The sequence below is a fragment of the Athene noctua genome, chromosome 11, assembly GCF_965140245.1.
Source record: "Athene noctua chromosome 11, bAthNoc1.hap1.1, whole genome shotgun sequence".
Taxonomy (NCBI): domain Eukaryota; kingdom Metazoa; phylum Chordata; class Aves; order Strigiformes; family Strigidae; genus Athene; species Athene noctua.
This window is the reverse complement of record NC_134047.1, coordinates 13,713,327-13,736,765: the sequence shown is the minus strand read 5'-3', so window position 1 is coordinate 13,736,765 and position 23,439 is coordinate 13,713,327. Positions and strand designations below refer to the sequence as shown.

Genomic DNA, 23,439 nt, shown 5'->3' with positions numbered 1-23,439 from the left:
GCCTCCTCCTGCTCCGCCGCCGAGGCCAGCACCTCCTCCACCTTCTGGATACGGCCCTGCAGCTTCTCGCTGGGGCGGATGGCAGCCGCCAACCGGAACAGTCGCAGCGCCTCCTCCAGCTCCCCACCGCCCGCCGCCGCCTTCGCGCTGCTCACCAGCCTACAAGAGCCACCGTGAGGTACCGACCGCGCCACGACTGCCTACACCCGGCCCGGCCCGCCGCCCCGCTCCCCGGGACCTCCACCGCTCCCGTCCGCCCTCGGGCCCATCGACCCCCATCCCGCGGCCCCATCCAACTCCGCCCTCCGCACAGCGCCCCGTCCCGCCGCTTACTCCCGGTACCGCTGCTCCTCCGCCAGCCCCGGGGCCGCCATGGCGCCCGCGCTTCTGTTGCCGCCCCACGCTTCAAACGCTACAGCCCTTCCCGTCATGCCCTGCGCTGCGCCTGGACATGTAAATAAAAAGGCCCCGCAGCCAATCAGCGCTCGGGAGGCGGGGTCTGGGAGCGAAGTGACAGGTGCTGGTGGACGCCCCGGAGCGGGGACTGGGGTGCATAAGGGCCCAGCACACGTGGCGGAGACGAGGCGGCCGGGACCGCTGCACGCCGCGGGGGCCTGCCCCGGGGCCTGGCGGACCCACGTCCGCAGTTCCCCAACGTCCACGCGGGGACCGGCCCGGTCCCCCGTAGTCCCGTCCCCCCGGCGCCGCCCCGCTGCGTCCCGCCTCCTCGCTCACGGCCGCGGGTGAAGCAGCCCTCCAGCCGGCAGGGGGCAGTGTGGCGGGCGGCGGGCGCCTTTCTGCGCCGCGCCGGTGATCAGCGCGAAGTCGCCGGGAGACGGAGGCGCCGCCATGGAGCCGCCCGCCGCGGCCTGCGGCCTCCTCGTATCCAGCGGGACCTGGCCGGGGCCGGGGCCGGGGCCGGGGCCGGGTGGGAGGGGCCGGGCAAGGCGGGTGGGGAGGAGGGCAGTCGGTGGCGGCGGTGGCTTCCTTAGCTGCAGCGCAGAGCGTTGCCGGCACGGAGGTGCGGGCTGGGCGGCGGGAGCCGTGCGTGCTCAGCCTGGGCCGGCGGGGCGGCCGCTACGGGTGAGTGCCGGGCCGCGGCGGGGCGGGGGGCCGGGGCAGCTCAGGTCTGGGTCGCTCATCCCGGTAGCGGAATGCGAGGGGCCGGCCCGGCTCCGGTTGTTTGCCGGGGGGAGGCGCCGCCAGCCAGACTGGTCTGGCCGCTTGTGCCGGTGAGTCAGGCTGGGACCGCCGCTGCGGGGGCTCGGGCCGTGCGGGAGCCTTGTCCTGGAAAGGCTCGTTTCTCTTCCACCGCCGCTGAGCCCTCGGGTCGCCAAGCCTGTACCGAGCTGGCCACCGCCCCTGGGACAGCCTCGGAAAACTTAAAAGCTGCTGAGCGGCTGTGCTTAGAGAGGGGCCGGGAGGCAGAGCAGGTGCTGGCGGCCGTGTCTTCCCCCGGCGTTCTCCCTGCGGCGTGGGAGACAGCGTCCTGCCAACAGGGAGAGGAGAAAGTTGCTTTCTAGCTGTGCATTCCTGCTCTGTCCCGCTGCTCCTCGGACTTTCTCCTCGGAGCCAGAGGCACTGGCCACCCTAACGCCTGTGGCAGTGAAAGTTCAGCGGGACTTACTTTCTCGCCACATGCACCCACATCCTGTATGGTTCTTTTTTCCTTTTCCCGTCTCAGTACTACAGCAGTAAAAATCAAACATTGTGTTCCTCAGTAAATACAGCTCTTTATTATCTCTAGTGACTATATTACAATTGTCTATATATGAGGAAGGAGTTGTTTCTGTATTTTTACAAGCCTTTTCTCTGTCTCCAGGATAGTTATCCAGTCACAGAAAAAAGAAAACTCTGATCCAGATTATATTCCCATCAACAGCCGCTTTAAATGTGTACAAGGTACTGACTCTCCTGGAGTGGGCTCTCCTGTGGTGGTAGGAATCCACTGCTGTTTATAGGCAAAACCTGAAGTTAGTGGTGTTTCTTGATCTGCCACCTGAGCACCCATATAGATTGAATGCTTCCCCATGAAACTAAAACTCACCGTTTATGGAATCCTGCTTCTTCCTCATCTGAGTGGGTAGTCTTCCCGTGTCAGCATACAGTTGTGGGGAACTTGGCTGCTTCAGATGAGTGGTGAGCTTGGCATCATACAGAGCCAGCCTGTCCAGCACTTCTCTGCAATGACTGAAATTTGGTGTCTGCTGATAATCTGTCTGCCTTCTCTAGAATGGCAAGAGTTGGGATCTTTTGTCTAATTCCTGTATGTTTAGATCAAAACTTCTGTAAGGTCTGGCAAGCTGTCATATCCAAACAGCCACCCATTAAATGGGAAACAGCTTTAGGCCTTGTCTTGGAAGAACTTAAGTAGTAGTGTATGTCCCTGGGGCAAATGCTTGTTCGGGAATAAAAGCATCTTTTCCTGGATTAGTTTATACCCTTCTATGTAATTCACTGTGGTTCTGCCCATCATTTTTGCTGTGTAGACAAGCTCTGAAGTTTATTGTCAGGTGGATCTTTCCCAAAGTACCTATACTGATGTGGAACAAACCATGCAGGTGTGCAAGAACTCTGAATATGAGGCATCTCCCCTGTGATGCTTTGATTGTGGGAAATGACTGTCAACCCTGTCCAGATATGACCATTCTATTTTCTGGAGCTGGTATTAATAGTACAGATATAAATTAAAGCTGTTTGTTCCTTTGTTAGGACTTTTGTGGCTAGTTGCAAGCAGCATGCTTTTTTGAGTACTCGGTTCCTGCAGCATTCAGTATGAACTCTCTTGATCCTGTTTTTCTCTTTTGCAGAGGCAGAAGAAACTCTACTGATTGATATAGCGACAAACAGTAAGTTTTATACCTGCAGTCATGTGACTAAAGCTCCTTTCAGGAAACAGGCTGTCTGTTGGGCTCTGATGCATGCTTATTTTACCTACCACTTCATAGTCTTCCTCCAAACTTTGTGTTTGTCCTTTGATCAAGCAGAGATTGTAATTCCTGTAATGTTGTCTGGCTCTTCTAGACGGTCAGTTGTAATGACAGATGTAGTTTTAAATGCCCAGATTGAAGTATTGGCAGTTGGTGAAACTTTAACTTCTTAAATCTTTTCTCAGGGCCCTGCATTGCACACTGAACCATTCCCATCTCTCTTTGGTTTCTTTGACCTGTACTTGAGCCTAGGTTACTATCTGCTTTTTTCAGTGTTGACAGCGCTCTATCTAGTCACCAATTCTGATTTCCCTTTCAAGAAATTTTTCTTACTACTCTTAGAGCTCTTCTCTGTGAGATCGCAGTAGGGAGAAGTATTCCTAAAAACAGGAAAAAATGACTGCCGATACCCCAAGCCGGGGGGGGGTGTGGGGGGGGTGAGGGTGTCTCCGAAGCACAGGGATTCTAACTTAGGTGCATATTTCCAATGGAAACAATAGCTGGAAGTTGGCTTTCATTGATGAGCTCAGAGGAGACCTAGAAAGCCTGGTCACTCTCGGGGCATAATATCTGTGAACCAGCCTTGACTGACTCTGTGAGTCTGTGCTTATCCCTGAAGCAGGCTGTAAGGTTCGGATACAAGGTGACGAGACAGCAGAGCGACTCTTTGAAATACCTGATGAGGAGCGTTGCTTAGGATTTCTTTCAGAAGTGCAGAGCATACAGGAAGGTAAGCAGAGCTATAGCTGTATTTGTGAAATCCTCTGACTGCCAGCAGTTTCTGACCGTGCTGATTTTTTTCTAGCACACCTGAAAGCTTCTCTTCCTGAGCCAAAGGACTCATCCATCTGGCATCAGGTGGAGAAGAACCTCCCAGGTCTATCGCAGGCCTCTTCTTCAGGTACCAAACTGACTGTCACCTTTGTATGCTCTGTGGTCTGTACAGTAATGGGGCGCTCAGGGTTAGGGAGCTGTGTCTCACCCTGCACTCAGCAGTCTGGCCTCTGCCCTGTTTCCTCACTTCATGTCATCCCACACAAAATCTTAGTCCTTGGGTTCTGTTGCTCTGGACTTTTAATTCCTTCTTGAGTACTGTCTTCTGCCTAGTGTCTTGGTTTGTGTGTGTTAAGTTCCCTCCTACCTTGATTTGTGGTTAGTACCCTTTTCTCTCATTCCCCAAGTGATCAGAGTTGATATATTGCTATTATCATTTGCTTTTTCACTTTCCATGGAGTTATATTTTTGCCTTCTTGATCTGAGTTGTTTTAAATTGTTTCTCAGGCCATTGTTCTTGGGTTTTTTTCATTACAGGAGCTCTGGGGTTTGAGGATGACTTCAATGCTCTAAGCCTAGAAGAGAAAAGAAACATGCAAAACCACCAAACAGGATCTCGCCGGGAACCCCCACCTCCTCCTGTGCCTCAAAATAGGCAGTAAGTAACGTGGTGAATCTGTTCCCTTTTTTTCTTCTCTTCCTAGACAGCAGAACCGGTTTTAATTCTGCTCTTGCTTCCTTCCTAGATTTCACCGAGAGAGAGAAGGTGCATCGCGAGAGCAGCCAAAAGTGACCAACACTATGCGCAAAATGTTTTTGCCAAGCACCCCGTCAGGACAAAGGGAAGGGCTCATCAAACATGTGCTTGCCAAGAGAGAGAAGGCATATGTCAACCTTCACAACTTCAGGTTAGAGCTGTGAGGGAGGAACAATGTGTGTAGAGGCAAAGCTCTTTGATCTCTTCTATGAACTCAAGTCTGGCCTGGGTTTGAAATCTGACAACTGCTGATACGTGGCCAGCTTGGGTAGTTAAACGAGAATTGGTACATTCTGAAAGTCAGTAAGTGCCTGCGGTGCAGCTTCTCCTTTTGCATCTCTTGCCCTGTGTGTGTCAGATCTCTTGACCCTCAAGGAAGACTGAAGCAGCTGGGCAGAAGGAGGATAAAGGCAGCTGTCCCACCACACTGTCTTAGTCTTGCCCCACATGACATGATGTTGAAAGAGCCAGATGTTCTCTGGCCCCAGTAAAATATCTTTAGTTTTGTAGCATTCTGCAAAATCCCTGAGATGTCACTGAAAATGAGCCAAGCCTAGAAGAATTTTCAGTTACCCCATAGTTGGCATGGCCCTGTGCATGGAGAAGCTCACGTGTTGTGTCTGCTTCCAGCCTGAATGCTGCTGTGCGTGCACTGGAGAGACTGGGCTGATGCGGTTGTTACTGTGTTTTCTAACAGTTCAGCTGCTTCTGTGTTGTAGATTTTTTGTGGGAACGTGGAATGTGAACGGACAGTCTCCGGACAGCAGCTTGGAACCCTGGCTGGTGTGTGACACAGAGCCTCCAGACTTCTATTGTATTGGGTGAGTAGCAGTGACCTCGTATTTACTTACAGTGCTGAGTTTCTTGTTGCTTTTGCTTGGATACTGGTGGGCTGTATTTGTTTTAAGTTCCTGTCATGTTCTCAGAGGTTCCACAAAGCTGAGCTGTGTCTCAGAAAAGCTGTCTGAGGGGAAGAGCCATTTGGATGAGACAGAGTATCAGGTTAAACGAGGCTAGTGTGACATAACAAAATAGATTTTCCTTGAGGCATCCACAGATGGTTGTCCTCCGCCTGAAGTAATACTTCTCAGAGAGATGGTTGCTGGAGTGTATTGCAGTAGGGTCTCAGAGGCACTGTGGTGAAATTCTGCTGCTTTATTTAGCAAGTGGGAATAAGGAGCTTCTCTTCCAAGAAGAGCTGTTGCTAGAGGTTTCACATTGGACCTTCCTGTAAGAAAAGGGTGATCTGTAGGAGGGGTGGGATGTGCTAAGTTGGCTTGGTTTTTTAGGTTCCAGGAGCTGGACCTCAGCACAGAGGCTTTTTTCTACTTTGATTCTGCAAAGGAGCAAGAATGGCTGGCTGCTGTGGAGAAGTCCCTGCACCCTCAGGCTAAGTATAAGAAAGTGAGTTCTGCTCAGTGCTGTGGGGTCTTGTCATAGAGTTGGCATGACTGGAAGGAAAAGAGAAGTGGACTCACTTTCCTCACCTGACCCAAAGAGCGGTGACCGGAGAAACCAAGGGTGTATGCTTGGCATGTGCGTACCTGTGCATGTCTCAGGTATGCCACCTTAAATCTGGAGAGTCTATTTCTGCCCCACAGCTGTAGTGGAATATTGTACTTTGAAGCAGAAGTTTATAAAGATGGGGATCAAAATAACTTTATAAAATATGAGGTAGGAGTTAGGGAAGTAGTATGCTCAATAGAATCATAGCAGTGGGTTCAAAATTCTTTATCTGTGTTACCATCTCACCCTTGTACTATAGAAGCAAGGCGTGTCATGAGTAAATTAAATGAATAGCTCCTTGAAGGAATGGGATATTTTATGAGATGAAATCTTCCAGAGGCTGCTGTCTTGGGACTGAATTGCCTCAGTTGTGGCAGCAGGACTTTATTCTGGCTGGCTTAGAGCAAGCCATTGTTTTTTATCTCTGCTGTAGCAAACCCTTCTGCTGTAGCAAACCTTTCTGCTGTAGGTGCCAGACCTAAATACATTAACTAGTTTCCCCTTCCTCCTTAGCCCATGTGCTCACTGTCACACCCCTGTCCTGCTTGCTTTGAGTTGAGCTCAGTGGCATGTGTTACAGGTCATCACAGCAAGGAAACAGAGCACCTTGCTGAACTGAGAGTCATAGAGAGGGAGCCAGGGGTCACGACCTGACCTGTGGAGAGGCTCATGTTCCCGTCCCTTTGCTTTACTTGAGTTTTAGGTTAATTTCTCCCACTCTTGTGAAATGGAGAGAACAGGATATGGCTGCAGGCAGGAGGAAGTGACTGACATTTTAGATAAGACTTGTGGTTGCATGCAGATTCTACTCCTGCACAGTGGACTGAGTACTTGGGTTCTTCCATTTGAATTTTTTTATTTCAGCTTTCCTCACTACATAGACTTAATCCCAACACATCTTAATGTTTCTGTGCCTCTAAAGTGAGTGTGCAGACTATGCCCAAGAAAATTAGGCCTTATTGCTGTCTTTCAAAGTTGCAACCCCACTGTTTTGAAGGTACTGGTAGGTCATGGACTGAGAAATGCATTGGCTTAGCATGTGTAAAATAATCAGCAGACCAAGGATCTCTGCTGGGACTGTACATAGGCACTGTGTTAACACCCGTGGTTGAGCTCTACAGTAGAGGAGAACCTCTTAGCTCCAGACTCTTTGCATTAGAGACTATTTTTCTGAGAAGCAAACAGTTTGTATAGCTCGGAGATGGCTGCCTTTTGATAGCCTGTGCATCAGGCATGGCTGCCTCAGCAAATAAGAACTTTTCTGTCTGTTCCTCCCTAGCACATGTCACTGGCTCCGCTGTAGTTCTGTGTAAGCAAAGGTGAGCACCGACTCGGGGCTGGACCTGCAGCCTCCAGTGACAGCCATAGCCAGCAGCTCTCTGTGAAATGCATAACTAGAGCACTCAGTGTCTTCCTCCAGTTGTTTTGCTGATTAGAGCACAACTTAGTGTAAAAGACTGAGACTTCATAAACACATGCTATGTGTTAATTAAGTTTCTGTTACCTCACAAGACAGCCCTTGTTTGTAGGGAGGCACCAGAGTGGGGAATGTAGTGAGCTCAGCACAGCTGATGGTTACTGGGGCATGATAGATTGTCCCCCAGAACCTTGCTTTGGGACGGGAGGCCCTTTGAGCGGTGTGACAAGAAGGGATTGAGTACAAAACTTGAGAACATCGGGTGGAGCAGGCAAATCAGAATTGTGTTTCCACTGCCTTTCTGAGAGTTCAGAATCCCTTTTATTTTTGCAGGTGCAAATGGTCCGTCTAGTTGGAATGATGTTGCTTATATTTGCTAAGAAGGATCAGCTGAGCAATATCAGAGAGATCATGACGGAGTCTGTGGGCACGGGAATCATGGGAAAGATGGTGAGTCACCGAGGCCAATTTGTTGTTTCTGTGTATATATGCAAGAAACAGCACAGTCTGGTTTTGTTCCCCTGTCTGTGCCATCCCCATCTCCTCCCTGGTGCCTCACCTGCCACCTTCTCTAACAACTGCTGATACCTGCTCTCCCCAGGGCAACAAGGGTGGCGTGGCCGTGAGGTTCGTGTTCCACAACACAACCTTCTGCGTTGTCAATTCCCATCTTGCTGCTCACGTGGAGGATTTTGAGCGGCGAAATCAGGATTATAAGGATATTTGTGCTCGGATGAGTTTTGTAACCCCTGATGATAGTCTACCTCAGCTCAACATCATGAAACACGAGTAAGTTGGGTTGTTTTTTTCTGTTTTCTTTTTGAAGTGGTGTTGAATAACCAAATCAAGTCAGAATCACAGCAACAGGAGATTTCCTACACATAAATTTTCTGGCTTAATAATATAACTGAAAATGCTAAGGCCTCTGGTGTGCTCCTGCAGTCAAAGTACGTGGTTGCCTTCTCACTGTGGTGACTTGTGGAACCTGTATCTAACAGCCCTTCCCTTGCGTGTTGTTTAATACTTCTATTTCAGTAGGCACCATCCCTGAGTCAGTGGCTGAATGTTTTAGGGCTTGAAGAAACTGAGGGGTTTTTTTGTGATGGGAAATGGGAGCCATGAGTAGGGGAAGAAAAGGGATAGTAGGATGAGCAGAGGCTATGCTGTTTAGGCTTTTTTGAGGAACAAATGCTTACAATTGCTGTTTCAGGTTATTTTAAATGAGTTGGATGATACGCAGGCAATACTTGATTATTTTTTTAATTATTATGTTTAGTGAAGTCACGGTGCTGAATAATCCAAATCAAACTCAAATGTGTGTACAACAATATAAATTAAGTTTTCTTAAACCTGATACAAATGATTAATACTTCTGTAGTTAATATTTAAACCATTTAAATACTGAAAATAAAATGTAGAGCGGATTAGTACAGACAAAACTTCAAATATTAGATTATGCTTGATAATCCACTAATGGAAATTTTGAGGTTTGACTATAAACAGGAAGAGCTTTGATACTAGAGAGGGGGTTAGATTTTAATCTTTAATTTAAACCTTTATGGAGTAAAGAGTGAGTACCACAAATGTTTCTTTAGCTGCTGGTAATAAAGCTGTAGGTCTGTTTGAAAGCCTGGAGAGGAGTAGAGTAAGAGCAGGTGCTGGTGAGGTATGGCTGATGGGTGAGGTAGGACAACATTCTGGAGGTCATAAACTCAACAGGAACCTGACTCTGCCTTTGCCAATTCTGCATCAGTCGGTCTTTTCTAGGTAGATGATACAGTAGTGGTCTGATCTGGTTGAAAGAAAGGCAGTGGGAAATGAAGTGGTAAAACCGTGGTATTACACGAGGTGTGAGCATGCAGATACATGCCATCAGCCTGCCTGCCTGGTTGACAAGCAGGCTGTGCCTGATGAGCTCTGTCATTGCCCTCTGCTGTACGCAAGAAAAGCCAGAATGCCATATGGATTTTGTAGAGCTTGAGAGGTTATGAAGCTTGGTGAGATATGCTGATTTCACTTCATTGGGGAGATGGTGGTGTTCTCAGGCTTTTTTCAGGCTGAGGCAAACTCAAGTGTCTCCCATTAAACTAAGTCTTCAATCCCATGTGAAATTTTGAAGAAGACCCACTCAGTACTGGAGTATCTGCTGCCACTAGAAATTCCTGCTGTCAGACTCAATCTTTCATCTCTCCTTTTGTCTTCCATATGTCTCAACCTTAACCACCAGCAACCAACTATATATTGTCCTCCATCCCTTCTTCCCTGTGTGGCCTGCAATACTAATTACTGGCTCTTCTTTTCCGCGTTTGTCTTTGTTTTCAGTGTTGTCATCTGGCTAGGAGACTTGAACTACAGGCTTTGTCTCCCTGATGCCAGTGAAGTGAAAAGTCTTATCAGTAAGAATGAACTTCAGAAATTGCTGACGTACGACCAGGTCAGTGAACTCTGCTTACATTTGCTCTGTACTTGTGATGTCGTTTTGGCTTAAGATGTGCCTGTGCTTGGAAGGAGCTGGCAGATGCTCTGTGATAGGTGTCTGTAGACATAGATGCTAGACCCTAGACAGAGCTCTGGATGTCCTGCTGACATCAACCCCCTAAGCAAAACCAGACTGTACATTATGATGGGGTTAACTGGATGACTCAGGCAGTTGCCATAGAAGTGTCTTTGCGTCTCCTTGGAAGGGGTCTCTCTTACAAACTACAAGCTAGAACATAGGAAGTTGTAACAGCAACAAAAGCTGTGGTAATCAGTGTTCTGGAAGAGGTATTGATTTGGAGACCAGCACTTGTAGCCAAGGCTTTCTCCTCAGCCAGTTTGACCTAAATTCTGTGCTGTAGGCTTACCCGCTCAGCATTTCTTTGCAGCACGCTAAAAACTGAGACAGCACCAGATGTGCCTTTAAGATGAAGGATTGTACCTGTGAAACATGAATGGAAATAGTGTAATATCATCCCTGACACACAGTTTAACAGTAAATCTGATTGATTCTGTTCCTAGCTCATTTCTGCTGTACTGTGGAGCTTCATGCAGATAACAACTGTAGCTTAGATTTTTGTGAGAAAAACATCTAGGAGATTTTTCAGAAGACTAAATGAGAAAAGGAAGGTAGTGTAAGGTTGTCAGCCAAACACACTCCTGGAGGCTTTTGCTAAAATGATTGGCAGTGAAATATTAATGATGATGATGCTTAAGCTTGAAAACTAATGAAGACATTTAGCACAAGTGGAGCAATTAATATTTCCCTTAACTATTGTTTTATGCTGTCTGCATGGTCTGGTAAGCAGCACTGTGCAATTTATATTCAGTCTGTTTAGAAAACATTCAACTGATGTGTTGAATTTTTACCTTTGTTAAAGCTATAAGGTCTGAGAGGCAGCTTGGGGGATGTCTGGTGAATCCCATGGCCACAGGTTGCAATTGTTCTGCCTATAGATCTGCTTCCTGACACTATGCTGGGGGTGGTATTTGGGGTGGTTTGTTTTGGTTTGGTTTTTTTTAAAGTGTTCTTTTTCTGCTTTAGCTGAATATTCAGCGCACTCAGAAGAAAGCATTTGCAGATTTCACTGAGGGAGAGGTTAAATTTATCCCCACATATAAATATGACTCTAAAACAGATCGCTGGGACTCCAGGTAAATCAGCTGCCAATGGACATGTTTACCTATGACGTAAAAAACATTTTCTCACAAAACTTGATTTCCTGCTTCCTAGAGCTGGAAATATGTCTCAGTGTTATGATGATGGCTGGAGTGCACAGACAAGTTTGTACTCCTCTGTTTCCCCTGCTTTCTGAAATAAGCAGACCCTGTATATGTTGACATGTGCCTTAAACCTCGGTTGCTGCTGATTCCAATAGATAGAGGCTGGTAAAGCATGAACTTGCAGGTGACCCTGCACTGGAGGGTTTTTTCTGCTGCCAGAGACAGACAGACAATATAAAAGGAATTGAAGATATAAGGAAACACTCTGACTCATCCTGTCCCCTGACTTGCACACCCGCAGGAGTGGCTATGCTGCGATAGCAGTGGTTCCTGCTTGCTGATCTCTGCTTGGTGCCTCCCACAGAAATTTATGCATCTGCTGCAGAAGCTTGCTCTAAATGGAGAAACTCCCAAGAAGGAGCTTCAAACCATACAGCGATTGGATTTTACTCTGCCTTTGTTTATGAATCAGCACAGTAGTTAATCTGGGGAAGGATAACCCAGGATTCAGAGTTCATAACATAATAGTAATAGCTGAGTAGACTTTCTGTAGTGGAAACAATAAGCGATGGATCAGACTGTAGTGGTCAGAAAGATCTAGCAGCAAAAGAAACTAGTGCAGCTTGGGTCACAGTACGCATGGCTTCAGGCTGTGGAAGCAGGCTTGTCTGAGGTTATTGTGTTTCCTGACACTGGAAAGGATGGGAATTTTAGCTATTGCATAGGTAGGGGAAAGGGGAAGAGAGCAGGAGAAATAACGTAGTATTCAAGTTGAGGGAAGTGATAGGAGTTCATCCCGTCACTGCTGATGCAGTCATTGACAGTGGGGGTGGAGTGAGCTGCCAGGCTGGGAAGAGGAACAGCTTGGATGGTTTATTAGGATTGTTGGATTTCCCTGGTAACCTGTTTTCCTTTGTAGTGGAAAGTGTCGTGTGCCAGCGTGGTGTGACCGAATCCTTTGGAGAGGAGGGAACATAAATCAGCTCCGGTACTGCAGTCATATGGGCCTGAAGACTAGTGACCACAAGCCAGTCAGCGCACTTTTCCGCATCGGGGTAACTTTTTTTATAAGCTAGGGTAGGATCACAATAACTGTCACGCATTCCTTCAGGAGGTGTTTCTGTAATCAAGGGCACCTCTGCTAATGCTGTTGCAAGAGGACAGAGTAAATAAAAATAAGGTGTGTCCATGGTGTGGGTGCGCTGCTGTTGAGCAGCCATGCCAGCCTCTGCTCCGCAGACAGCTCGGCAGCTGGTTCTTCCTGAGCAGCACAGCTCATGAGCAGGGACAGTGCTAAGCCGCAGTAACGCAGGTGACTGCTGGAGTTTCCCCGAGCAGGTGTGGTCATGCAGTAAATAGAAAGGCGTTCTCATCGACTGCTTTAATGATGCTGCTTAGCTTCTGGGGTACCTTGTACTAGAATGGGTGAGCTACTGTTTTCTCTCCTCCGCAAGGAGACACAGCAGAAACCTGCAGATAGTTGTGCCTGCTGTTGCAGTGTTGCCTCTGATGCATTAAGAGAGCGTGTCACTGGTCCACACCTGAGTTTCTTTGGTGGTGAATGGCTGGCAGCAGATTTGTGTTTCCTAGCTTACTGAGTAGAGACAGTCCATGTCCATTTTTACTACTTGCTGCTCCCTTTGTGTCTCACGTTTCCTTAAAGGAAAGCCTTTCTCCTCTTCTGGAGAATCACAAGTAATGCTGCAGGATGCAAATGCTTTCCCACAGAGATCACCCCCAGTAATCTCCCGGTAGTGTGATCAGTGGCCAGAAAGACCCTAGTAACATCTGTAGGGGTAAATTACACATGAAGTTCATATGCAGCTTGGAAGTGCACCCATGCGTGCTAATTCTCTTAGCCTTTCAGCTGCACGTAGCAAGTGCTTAGAGAAATATTTCACTTCTGCAGCTTGCTCATGATCAAAAGAGTTCCTGTGGAGAGAATCCAGCTTCTGACCTGAAGCTGGTCAGAAACTTTGCCACATGTTTTCTTATCTTCCACAGGTAAAGGTCGTGGATGAGCAGAGGTATCGGAAGTTGTTTGAAGACATCGTTCGTATAATGGACAGAATGGAGAATGACTTTCTTCCTTCGCTGGAGCTAAGCAGGAGAGAAGTGAGGATGCAACCTGAATTACTGTCCACTTCCCAAACACAGCAGCCTTAGAAGTGCTAGAACTACCTTTAAAGACAGTAAACTGGATTACAGGAAATTTAACTTTGTCCATTATCTTATGATCAGGAGTTAGATTAGAAGGGACATCTTGTCTTGGCTTCTTGGCAGGCCTTCTGTTAGGAGTTCTGCATTGTGTGGCCACTAATGTGATTTGTGTTTTCTCTTTGCTCTGCAGTTTGAGTTTGAGAATGTGAAGTTCCGTCAGCTGCAGAAACAGAAGTTCCAGATCACAAATAACGGGCAGGTCACCTGTCACTTCTCCTTCATCCCAAAGCTGAATGATACCCACTACTGTAAGCCATGGCTTCGGGCCGAGCCTTGTGAAGGTTACTTGGAGCCAGGTGAGTTTTACCATGGTTTCTACAGTGTGTACTGGTATAGACTGCCACCCCATCACCCTTCAGTCCTTCCCACCTTTCTTGCCATCATCCTTGTCTTCTCGGTTTTGTGGGCTTTGTCCTTGCCACTGTATGCTTGCCCATGTCATCCCTTTTGGAGAGTGTCTGTATGTTCTTGAGAGCTCCTGTCTGTTGCAGATGAGAGCACAGACATCTCCCTGGATGTATACGTCAGTAAGGACTCAGTAACTCTTCTGAACTCTGGTGAGGATAAAATTGAAGATATTCTTGTCCTTCACTTGGACCGAGGGAAGGACTATTTCCTTACCATCAGTGGGACCTACCTGCCCAGCTGCTTTGGCACCTCCCTGGAGGCCTTGTGCCGAATGAGACGACCGATCCGAGAAGTTCCAGTCACCAAACTCATTGACCTGGTGAGTAGCAGTGTTTTGGAGCAGCTCTCTTAACAGGGAGAGAGCATATTCCCTCTCTTTACTCCTAAAAGCAGGAGTAATACCTTCATCTTGGGTCAGCTGTGCTGGCTCTGAGCTGATGTACTTTTTCCAGAGCTTGAGGTGCTCTTTTATTATTTCCCTCCACCACAACCAATGGCTTTTGACAGCCTGTACTTTATCCCCTCTTTCTAAGTAGGTTCTAAATATTGTTTGGTGAGCCAGGAAAGTGATCCCAGCACCTCGTGTTTTGTGTTACTGTTGTGTTGGTGCTGGCAGGCTCAGCTGGGTGGCACTGGTGTGTCATAACAGGTATGATTTGAAATGCTCTCCTCCAGGGTGCCTTAGGCTGCTTCTGCGGTGATGGGCTCCAGGATCCTTTTCCTTCTGGACACTTGTGGCATCCGCACTGCTCAGGGGAAGGAACAAGCAGAAGCACAAAGACCAAGGAAAGGACTTTGATGCTGTTAGGTGTACTGATGAGCTCAGCAAATGGCCAGTCTTGCAGCTTCACTGGCCAGTTCCTCTCACACTGACTGCAGTGAGAAAGCTCTTCTGTGGTGCAGAGATAACAGTGACTCTCCTCAAGCTTCACTGGCCCCTAGCATCAATATTCGTCCTTCTGAAGCCATTTGTGTGTGTGTGTGTGTGTGAGAGGGGGTGCAACTGTGCCCTAGTCACCTTTTGTCTTTTTGGTATCTCATGGCTGTTTCTGACACTAAGCCCCATTTGGGGATCTTAATTCTTGTTTTCAGCCTGTGTTCATTCCTCTCTTCTGATGGCCTTTCCTGGCCTTGCTTCAGTGAGGTTTAGCAGTTCCTGAGTTTTAGTCTACTTACTAATTCTTGTGTAGCCAGAAAAGGCATTTCTTCTTTGTTCACCTGAAAGTTTAGCCCAATTCTTTTAGTCTTCCTGACATGTGATACCTTTCCTCTTCTCATACCTCATAGTCTCATCCTCTCATTCTTACACACTTTTCTTTTTTGTCCAGTGAGCTGCTGCTTTTTCACATCTGTTGATTTGACAGCTTCTGCTCCCATCTGCTTACACTTCTTTCTCTTCCCTTTAGCAGTTGTACCACACCTCTTGCTGCCTCTTCCAGTTCCCACCTTTTGTTGTAGGTGTCTACTTTTTTCACAGGCCCAACATACAGAAAGGCTGTTTTTATAGCAGAGTTTTGATTTTTGTAATCACCAGATTGGGCTAAGCAGAATCCAGGTGGCAAGATGCAATGTTTGCCTTAATTCAAGAGGCTAATCCAGGCCTCAGGCTCCTCGTACTCTTCAGGATTTGACTGAAAGTCAGTCTTGTTCTAGGAGTGTGTTGAACTTGATCTGGAGCATTCCTTCAGTCTTGGTGGCGTTACCACCTGCTTTTTCCTGCTCAGTGCTGACTTTTTGCTTGATATATAGGAATTTGGACCTAGACTCTTAGCTTCGGCCCTCAGACATACACTATTGCTTTTCTAAGAGTACTTTGAGGCTGCTTCTGTTTCTTTTACCTATAGGATTCTTCCTGTTATTCAGTGAAAGACATAGAAATACAGGAAGCAAAATCATTGGAGAAGAGCACCCTGTCCTAGTATCTGCAGCAAAGAAACAGTTTTTCGTGTCAGTGAGGTCAGTGTGACTGCAGTACTTCAATCAGAACACGTTAAGCAAACTCAAGGCCCAAAGCAAAATTTAGTTGCTTAGATTATAAAGCTACTGTCATGTTAGAGCTATTTTAGGTCTTTTGGTTTTGATCATACCTGTGAGTTGAGAAATTCTTGGAGACAGGACAAACCGGGCACTTTCTGCAAGCGAGTGTGGTGCACGTGCTAACCACTCTGCAGCCCAGAGGCATTTTGGTCCAGTTACATGTCTTTAGGTGATGTTTAGACTGTGTGAGAGGAAGGCACTGTGTTTGTGCATAAAGAACCATTTTCCCTCCTGCACTTCTGTAACATTAGGGCTTGTCGTTCACTGCAACAAGCATTTTTCTCAGCCTGCCTAGACCATATCTATTGTCTTCAGGATCTGGAGAATGCAGGTCAGGAAGGGTCCGAGAAGCAGTTTGATGCAGGATAGCAAAGTGTAGGTGGGAGCTTGTTTGGAAGAGGCTCTCCTGGTTCTCCTGGATAGAAGCTGCTGAGGCTTGAACATCTTGCATTTGGGATTTCGGTATTAGTGTCTCATCCTATTTTTTCTTGGGATCTTACTGTGGGCTTGATAAAGCCTCTTGAAGAATCTGTCGGGAGCAGGTTAGTCTCACGGAGCTAACCGTGCTGAACACTACAGGAAGAGAGGTGAACAACAGGGCAAGCAGGCAGGTAGGTGGTGGTGAGACTGTTGGGATGACTCACCCAGTTATGAAACGAGCCTCTCTCCTGTGCGGCATGGCTATCTGGCATCCCAAACCTGTGACTGCAGTCCCTCCCCCTGTGCCTTGGAAGAAAAACCTGCGCCAGCTCGTGTTTGGAGCAAGCTGTTCTCTGCAAGAGGCCGGTCTGTTGTGGCTGTGTGAGCCTCCCAAGGAAGCAGGCGCTGCAGAAGGCGCAGGGGAGCCCGAGGTGCTGCTCCCTCTCAGGCAGGCCCTGTGCATGGCGGCTGCAGCTCTGCCTCCAGCTCAGCCCTTGAACACGTTTCAGTGCTTCCACCCTGAAAGGTCAATCCACCAAAACTCAGCTTGGATAACCTGCTGCTGTTTCATCCTGCAGACTCTGCTGAAGAGTGTCTTACACTGCCAGCCTGCACTGCACTGGTTTCAGGATCACCTGAGGGATTGGACATGCAGCCTGGAGGGGGCTTTGGCATGCTCCTCCTTGCAGTGTGTTAATGCTATTAGGTTGAGACAGATGAGCAGCCTGGGGTTTTGAGCACAAACACTCATTTCCCTGACTATACACAAAGCTGCTTAGGGGGCCTGTTAGCTCCGCAGCTGCCACACAGTCAGAAATACAGATTTAGCCTAGTGAATGTTTTATCTCTGGCCTGGTCACAAGGGCAAATGGCTGAAATAATACCAGGATATTTATTTCTGACTGAGAAGATTCAAGAAGGGGAGCTTTTTCCTGGAGGACACCTCTCATCTGCCTGTGGCCTGACTGTTGGCTAGATAGTGAACAGTGCTGCTGCAAGGCCCCTTTGAGGAGTTTTTGGAAATCCTGACAAGGTTGTGTATCATGTGAGCAGGATTTTTGCTAATTGGCAGGCAAATCTCTCACCGCAGGTTTAACTTTGGCCATGTCAGCAAAAATGTATGAAGGACCTGGCATTCAGTGGGTTCTTGTAATGCAAATTAGGTTTCTGCTTAATCTGAGGGTGCATTCTCTCTTTTAACGATACTTTTTCCTCTTCTCTCTTTCCCACTGCTCTCAGGGAGAAGACAGCTTCTTAGAGAAGGTAATGCAAGAAATTGCTGGGGAAGTCTGCTTCTCAATGTCTGTTTGTAATGAATGAGAGTTTTCCCCTTGTTTTCTGCTGAAGAGGGAAGGGGAGGTGGGTGCGGAGGGAGCACTTGTTCTAGCAAAGCCTCTTAGCACAGCTGTGGGCTAGATGAGAACATGTAGGAGCATAAAGTGACCCTGTAGCCAAGATGGGGCCAGCCCAACTGAGCTGCTTAAAGCTCACCAAATTTGCTTTGAGGAAAAAAATACTCTCCTGATCCTTGCAACAATGATAGATATTTCCAGAAAAGATTGGCAACATTTGACATATCTGAATTAGCTCTAACTGTACACAGAAGGTGGGGTTCACCAGAGCATCCTCTTCAGATGTGTAAGGAGGGATGAATTCGAAAACTTGAATTTTGCTCTTTCTATCTTGTGTCCTTATGGAGGCCAAGGGAGGGCCTCTCATAGAAGACAGATGTTTCTCTGCTTCTTCGAGCAGCAGAGCTTGGGCTGCCAGCTCACAGCCACCTGTCTGAGCAGGATCACTGCTTTACTTTGCACCTGAAAACTGTACTGGAGGCCACGCGAGTCAAATCTTTTCATTCGAAGAGCGAGTGGGAGATGCTGGGGTGTATGTAGCAGCGTTGTTGCTGCTTTCCCTGAGCTGCCTCAGACATTTGGTAACTTGTTTGTGCGGGCTCTGTGCGGACTTCCCGGGCTGGGTGACTTGGCCCTCTCCAGGCTGTCAGTGCCTCAGCAGGGTAAAACAGGAGAGGGAATGGGTGTCCCCTCTCCAGGAGGGGACTGAACTCGAGTGTCAAAACCAGATCCAGCTCCCAGACTCCTCCCTAGCAGAGGGGAAGGGAGGAGTTTGGTGTGCCTGCCTTCTGGGAGCAGCCTTTTGCAGAGCATCTTCATCTTTCCGCGGAGAGGACACAGACGTGCCTTCCCGTCCTCGCACCCGGCAGGAGAGGGCGCTCGGTGCCTGGCCAGCGCGCAAGCAAAACCGAGAGCCCAGCACCGCCTCCTCCTCCTCCTCCTTCACTGCCTTGAGGAGCTCCGAGCTTTCTCTTCCTCGTCTGCTCAGAGCAGCTCGGATCTCCTGCCTTGGGGGTCTCCACAGCTCTCCAAGTCGTGCCAAGGGAGCCTGGCAGTGCTGCAGTGCCCGGGTGTGGGGATTTTCTGTTGAAGAGCTGTTAGGTTTCAAAGAGGGTCTACAGCTCTCACTTCTTCCCTCTCAGAGAAAAGTTGTGACGTACTTGCCTAATATACTGCTTCCAAACCTTCCCTGTGTGCTTGGATGAGTGAGGCAGATGTGTAGCCATGACCCAGTGTCTGCTAGCTGGGGAAAATCTAGTGGCTGGGGGGGGGGCGTTAAAGCAAAGCTGTATTGTGCTGTGTGACAGGCGTGGGTATTGCCTGTGCTGGTGGGGCTCGTGCCAACCTGAGGCGTCACTGGGTGCACTGGAGGAAGCCCAACCCAGCCCCGGCTGGCTGTGAGTGACTGTGTGTGCTGCAGAGGGACAGCGATTACAGTTGTCATGTAAGATGACAGCTGAAATGCAGCACTTTGCGTTTGGCTTGTGGCACTCCCCTCTGCTGGTGTCCTTGGGTTGTGTTCCTGCTTGTGCCCGTCTCTTCTGGGTGCTTCTGCTGAATGTGCTTCAGGAGAGCTGTGCATGGCTTCCTCTTTGGGAGTACACAGAAACATGAGCGATTGTAAAGTGAGAGTAAAATCATACCAAAATCATTGATCCTGTTAAAGATCGGTGTGATGGAGATTTCTGAGCAGCTGAGCTCGTCAGCTGCTTTGCATGAGTAAGTGGGAAAATGTGACAGTGGTGTCAGGGTAGTCTGTGTTCAGCAGAGACCTATCCTTAGGAAAATCAGGAAAAACCTTCAGAAAACTGGACTGATTTAGAGCCTGGAGGGACAGACATTGTCAGAGCACACAGGAGTTGGGAAAGGCATGTCCTTGATTCTGCATCCAGAGATCAGCTGGATGAGCGAGGCATGGTGGCTGGATTTAACCTACAAGTTGGAAGCTAATGCAGCAGGAGGACTCATTATGCTCCAGTCCTCCAGCATCGGGTGCAGGGTGGGAGTTGTGATTTGGACAGGCCGTCTTGGACAGCACGAGACCCATCCTGTGAGAGCTGGTGTGGCTGGGGGAGCTCCTCCGAGGTGTGGCTGAGACTGTTTCTGCAGTTTCATGGTGGACCAGGCAGGTTGTTCTGTGGGGCAGTGGGAGGGAGTGGAGCTGGGACCTACGGAGCGATGGCTCTGTGCTGTAGAAGCAAGCAAGGGCCAGATGAGTCCTGGGTCCTGCTTCTTCCCCTCTCCAGGCTTTCTTTACCAAGGCCCTTCCAGAGGGACTGAGGTTTCCCTGAAACCTTGTGTGCTCTTTGCCACCAGGAGAAATCTGTCCTGCAGATGGGCTCCCTGGAGAGTGAGGAGGCGAGTGGGATGCCGCTGCAGGTGCCGAAGGAGATCTGGCTCTTGGTGGACCACTTGTTCAAGCATGCCTGCCACCAGGTGAGGGAGAGGGCCTCTTCGGTGCCAGGGAGCTCTGAGAGCTTGGCCACCTGATTCATCACGTAACACCTGGAGATCAAATCTGGTTTGCTTTTTACAGGGCAGGGCTTTTCCCCTGTGCTCGAGGCGCGTGCTGGGGGTACAGTTTTCACCCTGCTGTCACTATGTGCCTCGGCCTTTGTGAGGAAGGTGACTTTGTCCATCCCTGTGATGTTTTTGACAGGAGGATCTGTTCCAGACTCCAGGTATGCAAGAAGAGTTGGAGCAGATCATCGACTGCCTGGACACCAATATCCCTGAGACAATCCGTATCCTTGCTATTCCTGACTTCCCCAGGAGCCTGCTGGATCTCAGCTCTGCTGGGAGAGCTACCTCTCAGGAGAGCTTATCACTGATCTTTAGCGGGCAGCTTAACTGTCCAATTGGGGGGTTGGCTCCCCTGTGTCCCCCAGAGATAACCTCTCCTGAAGCTGAACATGTGCTGGCTAAAGCAGCTATGGGGCTAGAGCTCTGCAAGGCTCTGCAAGGCTGTGCCAGGTGCAAGAGCTGATGAGGGTGAACACTGGGAAGCATCATCTGGAGAAGGGGCTAATGGAGCAGAGGACTTCTGTGGGGCCAGAGGGTGGGCAAATACAGTGCTGGGTGGATGGAACAGCATTTTCCATGGATGGGGGACAACAGAGGAGGAGCAGGGCTTTGGTTTCAGGGAGTGGTTAGGGAGGCAAAGAAATTGCAAGACCTGGAAAGAGGAAGCAGGGACTAAGCAACTGGGCAGGAGGAGAGACATTAGTGGACTGGGGAGGGGGAGGTGGCCCACATGCTCAGCACGCCCCTTGATGCCCACTGGTCCAGCGGGCAGTAACCACTCTGTGGCCGAAGCACTCCTCATCTTCCTGGAGGCTCTGCCAGAGCCAGTGATCTGCTACGAGCTGTATCAGCGGTGCCTCGACTGGTCACACAACAGCCGGCTGTGCCGACAGGTATGGTGCCGCCTCTGCCCGCAGCTCTCCCTGCTGCTGGGGGCTCTGCCATGGCCCTGCAGCTTGCTGGGTCCCACTCCCTTCCCGTGAGCTGATGAGAGGCTTTGGGAACAGCACTCGAGGGTCTTAGTGGGCAGGACAACATGGGTGCCTTGGCAGAGCTTTCCTGCCCCAGGTTTGGCACTGCAGTGTCTCCCAGCAGTCCTGGTGGCTTCCAGAGACCCCAAGTGTGCCCTGTGTCACCCTGAGGACATGGGGAATAGCAGCCCTGGGGAGTGGAAGAGCCCCCACTGGTCCTGAGGGCTTAAGCACCTGCTCAGAGCTGCAGTTCTATGCTTCTCTTAAGGACTAGGACTGAGTGGCTCTTAAAAATAGCTGGTGGGGCAGCAAGCAAGGCCAAGCATGCCCTTGGGCCGAGGAAGAGGTTTCTGGAGTACACTTTCAGTACTGGCGTCAGGAAACCTTGTGTTGGTTGTCATGCTGCTGCTGTGCAGCCACAGGGGTGAGAGCTGGGAAGGGGCAGAAAGCAGCCCCAGGCAGCAGTAGTTTTTGCCTGATGCTGCAGTTATCCTAGAGGTGCTGCTGCCGGGAGCCAAAGCCCATGAGTGCAATCAGCACTGGGCTACAGCTTATGGCTTGTTGCTTGCTTTCTGGGCCTGTGGCTCACACCTGCAGTCACGCAGCGACCTCAGGGCAGCGGAAGGGGTAAGGCTGCCTGCCCGGAGTCCAGAGTGCCACAGCCTGGAGTCCAGGCTGCAGCGGTGTGAGCTGGGGGAGCTTCCTGTCTGTTTTCTTTGCAGGTGATTTTTCAGCTGCCTCGTTGCCATCGCAGTGTGTTTCGGTACCTAATGTCATTCCTCCGAGAGCTGCTCAGATACTCAGAAGACAACAACGTCAGTGTCGCCATGATCGGTAAGTGTGTCGCTTCTCCACTCCGCGCCTGCTGCCCTCGCTGAAACATAACCCCTGCCTGGCGCCTTTCAAGGTCTCCAGTCCTGACTAATAACTAATTTTGCCTACCTCTGCAGCCGCCTTGTTTTCCAGCCTCCTCCTGCGCCCTCCACCCAATCTGATGGCAAAGCAGACTCAGCAGGACCGCCAGCGTGCCATCAACTTCCTCTACAGCTTCCTGCTTGCTGGGGATGAGGAGTGACTCCTGCCCTGTGCCAAAGCTGAGGCCTGTGCCCCCAGCCTTCCGCTGAGGCCAGGCCTCTGACAGCTCCAGAAGGGTAAAAGGCTCTAAGCTACTCCAAGTGCCGTGTTTACAGTTGGAAGGGACGTGTTCCCCTCTCCTTCCCACTGCTGTACCCTACGCTGCAGAGGACCTGCACACTCATTGCACTGCCATCCATGACAGGAGCCTCCTGCTTTCTCCCTGGGAGCTGGGTGGACCTGTTGATAGCCAAGCACTGTGCCAGCAGCCTGATCATCCCATGGCAGTGTCACCAGTTCCCCGAGTCATGCTTCTCTCTCCTTTTCACCCCCCTCTCCCTGGAGCTGTTGCGGGGAAGGGTGGAGACTGCCGGTACTCTTGGAGGGCCGTGGCCTGGCTGTCTGGTGCTCGGCCTCCACGCTGTGTCCCTGCAGGCATGAGGCGCACATGCTGGTGTGTACTGACTGTACTGGTGAGAGCCCTGTGCTGGTGTTGGGCAAGTGTCACCCTCTGCCACCTCTGCAGCAGACCAAGCCACCCCTGATGCCCCGTCACTGTGTGTGAAAGCTGGACTGTGGCTGTTCCAGAAAGGTTATCTGGACATTTGGCCTCTTTCCTTCAGCAGGGCCTTAACCCTCTCTCCTCCTGGCACACAGGTCTCTTCCTGCAGTCCCAGCCTTCTGCCACTGTCACCTGGGCCTTGCTGTCCTCTCTCCCTTCCCCTGTGCCCCAGCCTCCCTCTGGGACATGGGGGATGGTCGGTGACTTGGAGGGGGGACTGGGGCAGGGCCGTAAGCTGTGCTCCAGGGCTGTTCCTGCGTGTGGCACGGAGCAGGACGCAGCTCCTCTCCCTCCCAGCCCGGCTCACAGAGCCATGGGTATAGGGCTGGGGCTGGGTGACCAGCGTGGTGTTGGATGTGGTCCTTCCCCTCCTCCCCAAGGTGTTACCCGAGGGGGCAGGCTGGGGGGTGGGAAATGAGCCAGAAATCCACCTCAAGGCCCCGAGGAGCTGCCAGGGGTCACATGCAGCTGGGGAGGGTGCAAGAGCGAGGCCTGTTCCACTGAAACACTAAGCAGAGCCCTGCCTGCTTGGGCCAGGGGCTGCGTGGCCTCGGCTGAGGGAGGCCACAGCCAGAGATGGGGGTGCTGTGGTCTCAGAGGCCCCTGGAGCCTGTGCTTAGCCCACGGGTGTCTCTGTGGCTCTGTGCACTGGCTGAGCTGCTGGGGGCTCCCCTACCCTGTGGCTCTTTTTTTTTTTTTTCTCTTTTCCTCTTTTCTTTAAAATTTTTAAATTACATAATTTATTGGGAAAGTGTTCGTTCCAAATAAACCTCCGTTCTGCAAGGT

General features: G+C 50.0%; 1 protein-coding gene across 4 annotated transcripts; it reads left to right on the top strand.

The window, feature by feature from the left end:
• Window positions 1-816: 816 nt before the first annotated feature.
• OCRL (OCRL inositol polyphosphate-5-phosphatase) lies at window positions 817-23,439 on the top strand. 4 transcript variants are annotated; one of them, XM_074914952.1, is made up of 24 exons: window positions 817-882; window positions 1,004-1,083; window positions 1,823-1,902; window positions 2,811-2,849; window positions 3,550-3,660; window positions 3,736-3,831; window positions 4,245-4,362; window positions 4,451-4,612; window positions 5,181-5,282; window positions 5,751-5,865; window positions 7,718-7,834; window positions 7,986-8,173; window positions 9,707-9,818; window positions 10,908-11,017; window positions 12,006-12,141; window positions 13,091-13,201; window positions 13,437-13,602; window positions 13,798-14,033; window positions 17,411-17,434; window positions 19,840-19,959; window positions 20,183-20,267; window positions 20,812-20,939; window positions 21,740-21,851; window positions 21,968-23,439. In XM_074914952.1, the coding sequence occupies exons 1-24, from the start codon at window positions 850-852 to the stop codon at window positions 22,090-22,092; spliced, it is 2,706 nt and encodes a 901-aa protein (XP_074771053.1). In that variant the 5' UTR covers window positions 817-849; the 3' UTR covers window positions 22,093-23,439. The 4 variants fall into 4 exon arrangements, with proteins under 4 accessions (XP_074771053.1, XP_074771052.1, XP_074771054.1 ...); XM_074914951.1 differs by having other exon boundaries at window positions 4,242-4,362; XM_074914950.1 differs by having other exon boundaries at window positions 850-950; window positions 982-1,083; window positions 4,242-4,362.

Coding starts and splice junctions, on each gene's coding strand:
- OCRL (XM_074914950.1), top strand. CDS start 850: ATGGAGCCGCCCGCCGCGGCCTGCGGCCTCCTCGTATCCAGCGGGACC. Junction 951..981: donor GGGAGGGGCCGGGCAAGGCG/GGTGGGGAGGAG, acceptor GGTGGCGGCGGT/GGCTTCCTTAGCTGCAGCGC. Junction 7,835..7,985: donor CGGGAATCATGGGAAAGATG/GTGAGTCACCGA, acceptor TGCTCTCCCCAG/GGCAACAAGGGTGGCGTGGC.